General features: G+C 49.2%; 1 protein-coding gene across 1 annotated transcript in view; it reads left to right on the top strand.

Moving 5' to 3' along the window:
- Positions 1-7,233, top strand: part of LOC126644062 (vasoactive intestinal polypeptide receptor) — a 98,981-nt gene extending 91,748 nt beyond the window's left edge. Inside the window, exon 13 of the mRNA XM_050322955.1 lies at positions 933-7,233. Within this exon, the coding sequence (XP_050178912.1) occupies positions 933-1,124 (192 nt within the window). The 3' untranslated portion in view covers positions 1,125-7,233. The remainder of the gene's footprint in view (positions 1-932) is intronic.
- The last annotated feature ends 2,790 nt before the right edge of the window (positions 7,234-10,023 follow it).

Genomic DNA, 10,023 nt, shown 5'->3' on the forward strand with positions numbered 1-10,023 from the left:
ATAAACAGAGCAGGGACGGAAAGAAGCAGCTGTGAGCTGGGTTTGTGCTGCAGCTTCCCAGGGAGAGGAAGAGCATCCAGAATCCCAATTTTCTCTCCAAAGCTGCATCAGCCACGCTGATGCCATGTGTACATCAGGCAGAGAGCCCAGCTCCAGCAGAGACCTCTCCCAGTAATCCTGCCTGGAACAGGGCAGTACCACACAAACTCACTGGTGATCCAAAGCCAACAGAGGCATTGACATGACTTGTTAGGCTCAGGGCAGTGCCAGGTAAACGTGTTTCTACCTTGCAGGCACTGAGCTTGCCTTTCCCACGTTTCAAGTCCTGGGATTCTCATCCTGGTATTGTTCTGTTCCTGTGCTTGTTCATCCCAGAGCCTCTCAGACATGGCTGTTTTATCTAATTCATACTGTTACCTAAATTTTGGGCTAGAAGGCTGCAGGAGGGGCTGGGGATAGAGGCCAGACTTGTTCAGGATTTGAGTGAGGACAGTGTAAACCAGATCCCTTCTGTGAACTCCCTGAGCAGCAACAAGTAGCTTCCATCAAAAAAGCCCAGCTTTACAAACAAGCTGTAGTGAAATCATCTCTATTTGGACCAAAAACAGGTCAGTGGAAAAAAAAAAATCTTAATTATTAAGAATAATGAATCACTCACAAAGTGTAGAGTATGTTGAAGCTGGAGTTAAATATTCTGGCACCTTCGCTGCGTGAATAAGAAATTCCCTGTGCTCACCTTTCTGCTGGAGTTCAGGGATTTCTGCTGTCTGGGATGACCCCTCTCTTCTATGTGGCTAAAAGTCCAGGCCAGGCTGAGTTTAGTGACCTTTATAAAATAATTCTTGGCCCCTTGGTGGGTGGGTCACCCACAGCTGCTCAAACAGCGAAATCAGAGCAACAGCGAGTGATTTTCCCGTCTCTCCAACGCCCAGGTCCAAGCTGAGCTCAAAAGGAAGTGGCGGAGGTGGCACCTGGAGAGGTTCCTGGGCTCGGACATGAAGTACCACCACCCTTCCTTGGGCAGCAACGGCACCAACTTCAGCACCCAGATCTCCATGCTGACCAAGTGCTCGCCAAAGACTCGCCGCTGCTCCAGCTTCCAGGCCGAATTCTCCCTGGTGTGACAGGGAGGGGGCTCTCCCAAGCAGGGAGCAATCCAACAGAGACACCGAGAGACTGAGGGACCCCAGGGGGGACCAGCGGTGACAAAAATCCCTGTGAAGTGACACGCTCCACGTGAGCCAGCAGAGGACACGCAACTGGAAAAGCCGCCGGCATCCAGGACGGGACCGGACGAGCCGAGAGGCAGAGAAAAGCTTTTCCTCTGCCTCTTTTCAGGCCTTTCACTCCTCAGTTTTGAGCCCTTGAGGGGGTTGATAACTCTGAGTAAAGGTCCCAGTCGCTTGAGGAAAGCCTGGGAGATCCTGGTGTGTGGTAAATGATGAAGTACAGGGGAGGAAGGGAGGGGAGAGCCCGAGAGTCCTTGGGGGCTTTACCGGAACCGGCATCTCTGAAACAGATAAATTGCACTTTTTCTTTTTTTTTTTTTTAAATGAGCCAGTAAAGGAGAGAGGGAGGCAAGAAGCAGAAAAAAAAAAAAAAAAAAAAAAAAGCCAAACGTATGAATGTGCCAAAATTCCTGTGGATAAGAGGTGATGACGAGGCACCGAAGATGGAGTTGGGGAGAAGGGACAGGAGGAACATGAGCAGGAAAGGAGAGGCCCCTGCGTTTCACACAGGTGAAGATGAAGCTGCAGCGCCAGGAAAGCCTCTCAGAGGATGCCCCAGGGCTGCAGTGTGTTCTGCTAATAACTCCCCATCCTCATTCAGCAAAAGCTTTCCAGGCATCCTTGGCGCCCTCTGGAAAAGCAGGTTGCTGAGAAGGAACAGCGTGAGAATTCCCTTCTCTGCACCGTGTTCAGGACGTGCTGTTTGTTTTGGTTGTGTTCAATGACCAGGAAACTCGGTTTGCATGTATAAAAACCAGGTACAGGTGCCAAAAGCAGAGCATGGCTGTGTTTTTCCTTCGAGTTCTCCCGTAGATCTTGGTGCCTTAAAGCACCGGGACCGTGAGGGATCGGGGGGAAAATAATTGGGGTGTAATTCATTTGCACTTGCTTAGCACACACTGCCAGGAAAGGGAGATGCAGAACCCTGTAGTCACTAATTGAATCAGCCCTGCCATGAGGAGCCACTCTCCAGATGAAAAAAAAAATTAGTGTCACAGCAGTGAGCAAAATTGCTTTCACCAGGACACGGTGGTCTCAGCACAGCACTGGCACTCCAGGAGAGAGGAAGGACTGAAGAGGCTATTAAATTGATTTCTTCTCCAGCTTTTGTGGGCAGCTTTCATCCTCTGAGGAAGGCACTGTTAGATCTTTTTGAGATGTGTGTGTGTGCATTTTGCCTGTTTTTTTGAAGGCCTGTTAGTTTTCATCTAGGGACAGTCCCTATCTGAGGAATGCACATGGATCCCATTAAAACCAAGGGAATAGTCTTTTTCTTTTTTTCTTCTTTTTATTGGTGAAGGGGCAAAGGAGAGGTGTGAAACCCAGTCCTGCTACAAGCACTGCATTTGAGACAACCCCCACAATCCCAAACTCAGTCTGAAGACAGAAAACGAAAAGGACACAGACATTTGTGTCCCACCTGACTGCAAAATCAAATGGGGTTGCACCAGTTTTCCACTGAGGGGAATAAGAACCCTGTGAAGGGCAGATGTACAGCCCTGAGTTTCCAGTGAGCTCAGATCTCGGCACAGTGTGGCTGTGGCCACCCAGCCTGCAAAACCTCTGAGGATAAGCAGATGTCGTGAAGATCCCTGGAGTTCAAGTGCTGGTGACCCCAGGCCAGCCAGCTGTGAGCCAGCTCTGCTGTGGCCACGTTGTTGAGGCCATGCCAGCAGTGAGAACCCAGCACTGACATGCCATGAGACCATCAGGATGCTCTCTGAGCAGCTCTCTGATTCCCAAATGCAGGGAAAGCAAGAGGATGCTTAAAATTTCCTGCCCTTTCTTGCGCTGAAGCCCTTCTGCCCTGACAGCCTTGGAAACAAGATCCCACTGAAACCCTCCTGAGGTTCTCAGAGGCCAGGACACTTTTATTTTAGTGGTCACAGTCCCAAACCTGCCAGAGCTCGAGGAGTGTTTGGACAACGCTCCCAGGCACATGGGAGGTTGATTTTTGGGGTTGTCCTGTGCAGGGCCAGGAGTTGGTCTCAATGATCCTTGTGGGTCCCTTCCAGCTCAGGATATTCTGTGATTCTCCATTTGTTTGGTGTTTGTGTGGCTCTGGAGAGCCCTTTCAGACCTGCAGTAGGACTCTCAAAGGAAACACTGGAGAAATCCCACCAGCACCACCAGTTCTTCTCCTGTGCCTGGCCCGAAGCAAGGCTTTGACCCAGCTCTGCATTTTGCCAGGTGAATGTCCAGATGCAGGGAAGCCCAGAAGAAGCAAGGGAAAGCTCTCCTCTCAGCTCCCAAGTCGTTCCACTTGGTACAAAATGCTTTATCTCACTGGTTCAGAGTTTTGAAGCAGTGTCAGTCAGGGAAAGATTTGATTCACCAGGCTGCAGAGTCATTCACCCTCCTAATCTGTTAGGGGAAACGTGTATGCCCAGGAAATTGGATGGGCTGCAGAGGAGCACTGCCCAAATCTTGTGGACGCATCCACTGAGGTGCCTGAGGTGTGAACTGGAATCCCAGGTCCCAGCCAAGCAAAAGAGGAGCTCAGGCACAGAGCTGTCAAGCAGAAGTGATGCACCATTGCCAGCAGGCTCCTTTGTGGGACGGGAGGGAATCCCTGCCCATCTGTTCCAGGCAGCCTCACTGGGATGGCAGGTCTGTGAGCCATCAGCAGTGAGACACATGGTGCATTTTCCCTCTGCTCACCTGCCTTTTTTCCTCTCCCTGTGCTTGTCACTCCACTTGCAGGGGGACTTTCTGCTCTGTGTTTTCAGCTTGGTCTCTGTTTCATCCCTGTGCCAGCATCAACCGGATGCCAAAGGCACTGGGAACACGTTTGCCTTTTGGAGGCGTGACAGGCAAAAATCCAGCTGGCTATTTACCCGTTCCACAGGGAATGTGGGAGATTCACCACCAGCCTGTTCTGCACAGGAGCCTGAAGAGAGGCTGCTCCCTGAACTGAGGGGCTCCTTCAAAACCTGTGGACAGCATCAGTGTGCCAGAACAGTGCCCCAGGCATCCTGCTGGCGATTATTCCAGCACTGAACATCCAGCCACGTTGCCATTACGCTGTCAAGGGGATTTGAGAGATTAAATGAACGTGCTGAATGTACCTGCTGTGACAGGCATGGCAATGTTAGTGACACAGGCAGGGCAGAGCTGCCAGCACAGCTGCCTGGGCCTTGGATTTCGGACAAACACGGGAGTTTCAGTGCTGAAATCAGAGCTTTTCACTCTGGGGGCGTGAGCAATCCAGTGAATGATGACATTGGGATCAGGCCCTCTTTTGACTGGCTTGGTGCAGGAATTTGGCTCCATACCTTGGCATCCTCTACTCTTGTTTTTCATCCAACTCATCAATAAAATGGGAGCCCAAGGACTTCACTACAAATGACAACCTGAGGTGAGCTGTCCTGCTCCCAAACAGAGCACACAAAGCAAGCCCCAGTCTGACCCCCTCAACTCCAATGTAACACAGGAGGGACTCCAGAAAAGCAATTGCATTAATTTGCTGCAAAATAATATTGATATTCACACCTGCATACGGGACAGAGATGTTTGGGGATCATGAATTTGGACTCCAAAACTCTTTACAGAAATTAAGGCAAATTCTGGTCCCACACGCCCCAATCGCTTCACTGCAGCGACTCCTGAATTACACTTTAAAATAATTTTTTTATCTTCAGTCTGGAACTTTTTCTTCCCTTTTCACACCAGTGAGAGAGCAAGCCCCTCCTGTTAATTAGTCACTCTGCATTTCAGTGATTAAATGATTAAACATTATGAATAAGTGTGCAATAATTGCAATACAAACATTAAATTATGGTGTCGAGGAGTAGAGGTACAAGCTTCAACACTAAGATTAGACTGTAGATATTTCTGTTCAGCTGGGACCTAAAGATATTTCTATTCAGCTGGGACCTGTCTTGCTCTGTGACCTCATAAGCAGCAAGAAATGAGAATATGACCGTGTGTGGGGTTAAAAAGAAAGAAGAGTAAAGAAATTCTAGGCTATTGCAAAATTTCAGGGCATTAACTTGAAACTTTTTAAAATCAAAAAGGCTAGGAGATGAAACACTTGAATATTTTAGTTTAATTTAGTTTAGTTTAGTTAATTTGGGTTGTTTTATTTTTTGGGTTTTTTTTGCCTAGAAAGCAGTTATATTTTTCTTAAGGAAGATGTTGCTGGAGAAAAGCTGTTTTGTACATTAACACCTACTGATTAATGGAAGTTTTCTAGTGGTTTTTAAAAAGCAAACTGAAGTTCCAAAGAAAGCTCAGGAGTGAGTGAACATCACTTGGCTCCTTGGCAGGGATTAAAGGGGCTTGGTGGGATTATTTTGTCTCCAGTCCTTCCACCTTCACCCCAGTGCTCAAACAAGGGAAACCCCAGTGGGTGTCTGCGGGAAATACGAAATATTTTCAGGCTGAAAGGGAATCTCACCGACTGGGAAACGCCAACAAGTGTCTTTCTGGAGCTTCTTTCATCCTGTCTGCACAAGTTCAGCTCGGTTTGATGAAGTGCCTGTGGAAATACAGGTGGATCAGGAGCAATGCTCCTTCTCTGGAAGGTGTCACATCAAAGCCCATGTAAAACATTCTCCTTCCTTCCCATCAAGTCCCACCTTCTGCTTTCGGGTGGGGTGTTCAGCTGACAGAAGGATCGTGATTGAGGTGCTGACACGGCCCAGCTTCCTTCCCAGCCTCCAGCATCCGTGCAGGGATGAATGTTCCAGACTCTTGGAGCCAGGGGCTGCACTCCTGAGCTCCCTGTGTAACTTGGCACTTTTCCCAGGCAGAGGTGCTGGTGGGCAGGGCCACAAAGCTGCTCGACTGTAGATGACCCTCAGAAGTGTAGGAGGTTCAAGCTCTTGGCCTCACATGTACCCATATCAAGCCAGAGTGGCTCTGCTGGCATCATCCAGGAACTAAACTGAGAAGCAGCAAGGGAAACAATTAATTCCCAGGATGGTACGTGGGGTCAGAGGTGCCAAAATCCACCGTTTTGTTCCAGCCGGTCGACTTTTCATCCCATCTCCACACCCAGTATTTACACAGCAGTCTGATGAGGTAGAATTACAGTGAGTGACCTTGTTATTTCCCCTGGAGAGCTGTGCAGCTGTAAACCATGGCTTGTAGGAATTAGGAGCTTCCTGGGACCACGGACCACCTCTTCCACCTGCTGCTGAATGTCCTGACTCCTTGTTTGCTTTCGTGGTGTTGTGTGCTCTTCACTGCAGAGCCCTGGGCTTGAACCCCTGGTTATTTCTGGAACACTGTGAAGTCAACAGGGAAGAAGACAAACATTGGGACTGGAGACCAGGTTAGCAGGTCTGCAGGGAAAATAATGCCCATTTTGGGGTCTGAGCTTCAGGACACGCACACTTGGCATCAGCAGAGCCCTGGGGGATTTTATACCCCAGCTTTGTGGATATTGTACATTTGTACATAGGGGGAAACCTGAGCAGCACATTTAAAAAAAAAAACTAAATTAAAAAAAAAAAACAACACACTAAATAAATGATACTTTTGATACTTGGGTGACGATGATAAATTAAGTTCCAAAAGGCACTTTTGAGTTCAGAAGTGCACTTTCCGGACTCTGCCTCGGACACCTCGAGCTGTTGGTCGGTGGCTGGTGCCAGCTGACTCCTCTCACTCGAGCTGTCAGCACCTCTGCTCTGCCCTCCTGTAAATAGGCTTTGACAGCAGAGAGTGATGGGAACTGGCTGTGAACAGAGACTCACCCTCTCTGTGGACTTTTCCTGTACCTTGGTGCTTGTGACGTTTCCTTCATGCCAGTGAGAACAGGCCTGCTTGCTCAGCACAGGTGACACCTCTGCCTTGTTTCATGGCCTTTTGCCTGATGTTATTTATTTTGTTCTGACTCTGTAAATATGCAATGAATTGGCAATTTTTTTTTAATTTTTCTCTTTTTTTTTTTTTGCCTTTGTATTTGGTTCATCTCCTTGCTCCGGAGGAGGTTCCTCTCTGTGGTTGACACTGCTGACAACGAGCAATAAAACCATTGTGAAGGCATCATGTCTAAGATGTTCCAGCCCATATTTTAATTTATTTCTCAGAGTCCTGAAAAAGATAGAGGAGGAAAGGCTAAAAAAGGAGGGAGTGAGCTGGTGAGGTGGTTGCCCAGAGTTAGGCAGAGTGACCTCATACTCTGTATGCTTAACCAGACCAAATCACTCTTAAAATCATAGAAATGTTTGGGTTGGAAGGGATATTTAAAGGAATAATGGGAGGGATCTCAGGGTGCTGAGGAGACCTTCTCTGGGAACACCTGTGCCAGCAGAAGAACCAGTCCCAGCCCCAGCATGAGTGATCCCCAAAACCCCCACACCGAAGGCACCACCACTGCATGAGCTGGATGGGTGGATGGGTTGCTGGAGGTGAGACTCGTGCCTGGAGGTGATGGTCCTGCAGTTACAAACACATCAGCAGGTCCAGAATGATTCCTGTATTTGTAGGTACCTGCACCCACCCACACAAATAGAACACTGTTGGGTTGGGTGCTGGAATATCCTGCAGCTGTCTCTGGTCCCTGGGCCATTCAAATTCATCCCCACGAGATTTTCTCCAGTTTGGTGGAAGGACAGACCAAATCCAGAGCGTGTGTTTTACATCCTACAAGGGCCATCCAGTCCAACCCTCAGCCCTGCACAGGCCCATCCCCAAGAGTCCCCCCTGTGCCCCAGAGGATCATCCAAACCCTCCTGGAGCTCTGGCAGCCTTGGGGCTGTGCCCACTGCCCTGGGGAGCCTGTTCAGTGCCAACCACCCTCTGGGGGAAGAACCTTTCCCTGAGATCCACCCTGAGCCTGCCCTGACACAGCTCCAGCCATTCCCTGGGGTGCTGTCACACCCAGTCACCCAGGCCATGTGGTAGGAGAACTTCTGAGCAGCTTTTCAAGGGCAGACACGACGGGGCCATTTCACCTGCACAGACCCCACACCAGTGAGAGACCCAAATGCTTAACCCGAGAGGTGGCAAACAGAGCTGCCATCCAGTGCTCTCTGCAGCACTTGGTATAAATAATGACTAAGGGCAATCTTACGATGCGATTTCCAGCTCAGGATGGTGGTTTGAGTTGGGCTTGTCCTTGTACATGCATTTACAAACACAGGATGTCGGCCTGTAGCAATTATTATACGAGGAATTGATGACTTCATAGAATCATGGAAGCACAGAAGGGTTGGAAGGATCCTTCCAGGTCACCTTGTTCCAAACCCCTGCCGTGTGGGCAGGGACACCTTCCACTAGCCCAGGTTGCTCCAGCCTGAGCTTGGACACTTCCAGGAATGGGGCAGCCACAGCTTCTCTGGGCAACCTGTGCCAGGGCCTGCCCACCCTCACAGGCAAGAATTCCTTCCAAATATTTAATCCAAACCTGCCCTCTGTCAGTTTAAAGCCATAACTCCTTGTCCTGTCACTCCATGCCCCTGCAGGAGGTCCCTCTCCAGCTCTTTTGCTGGTGCAAAGGGAAGCACAGCAGTCGGGTCTGGGGTTAAAGATCCTGCTCCTTGGAAAGGAAATGGGACTGCTCTTTGAATGTGGACTTTGTCAAAGCCTCCAACTGTCTGCTAGCTGATGCCAAATCATTAACAAGCCATTTAAATTAGCGCTTCTTACAGGTTCAGAATTGCCCAGTAGGGCTGATGATTCTTCACACCCTTCCTTTCCATTTCCAGTGTCCCCTGCATGGTGCCAGTTCTGCAAAGCTGGGCTCTGACTCTGCCTCCTCCACACAGGGTGCATGCCACGCTCTGCTGTGGACACTGCTCATCCCCAGCACCTTTCCCACCCTGCCAGGTGACCAGACACCTCCTGAGCCTTGTGTGGTGACCTCAGCTTTGCAGCTTCCCCCAGCCTTCCCAGGGGTGCTGCGTCTGCCCTGGATCCTGCCTGTGTTCCTGACATCCTTGCTGTGTTCCCGGGACAGTGGCCCTGTCTTTTGAGGTCTTTATTGCTCTGAACAAAGCAGGACCCTTCCTCTGTGTTGGGGAAAAGCCCAGCAGGCAACTACGAGTAAACAGTAATTGTTCCTATAAAAGTCACATTATTTAATGCACATGAATATCAGGCAGTGAAAAATAGATCACAATAAGCTTTTCCATGTCCATGGGGTCACTTCCACAGCTCTCCCCCCTTTTCAAAGCTGATTTACATCCAGTGTTCACACTACTGATAAAGGCCAAAGCTACAATTTGAAAAGGCAAGTCTTGGCTATAAAAATGTCCCTCCTTTCCATGTGGATTAACCATTTTCATTTAAAAGCAGAGGGTCCAGTGCTCTGGGCCGTTCTGAGAAGCAAAGCTGTTCCATCCTGACTTTCACTGGATCCTTCTGTGGGTTAAACCAGAAAGCAGAACAAAACGGGTTAGAAGGGCTGGGGAAAGGGGGGAAACAGCTAATTCCATTTATCCTGTGTCTGTAGAGGTTGAGGATAATCCCATTCTGCCAAAAGATGTCTCTTCCATATGAGGAACTCCAAGCATTGCCCAGAAATTATTGTTGGTGGGCTTGGTGAAAGTCACCTGAGAAGCCTGAGGTCAAAATCAACCCCACCACCTTCGGTCCCAGCTGTGTGTCCTCTGTGTAGGAGCCATCCCTCCTGATGAGGGAATCAGGAATCATCAGGATTCCGCAGGTGAGCAGAGCACTGCTTTTCTTGGACACACCCCATGACTCTGGATTTGATAGATGGTGTTACCACGTACACCTGGACATTTTTTGAGCCTGAATTTTGGGGCTTCTTCCTGTAAGTTCAGTTTCATGACTGCAAAAATATCACTCCCCGCAAGACAGAGCCAGGTTTAAGGATGGT

Source organism: Myiozetetes cayanensis, unplaced genomic scaffold (assembly GCF_022539395.1).
Source record: "Myiozetetes cayanensis isolate MyiCay16 unplaced genomic scaffold, myiCay2020 scf1, whole genome shotgun sequence".
In the NCBI taxonomy this organism is placed as follows: Eukaryota; Metazoa; Chordata; class Aves; order Passeriformes; family Tyrannidae; genus Myiozetetes; species Myiozetetes cayanensis.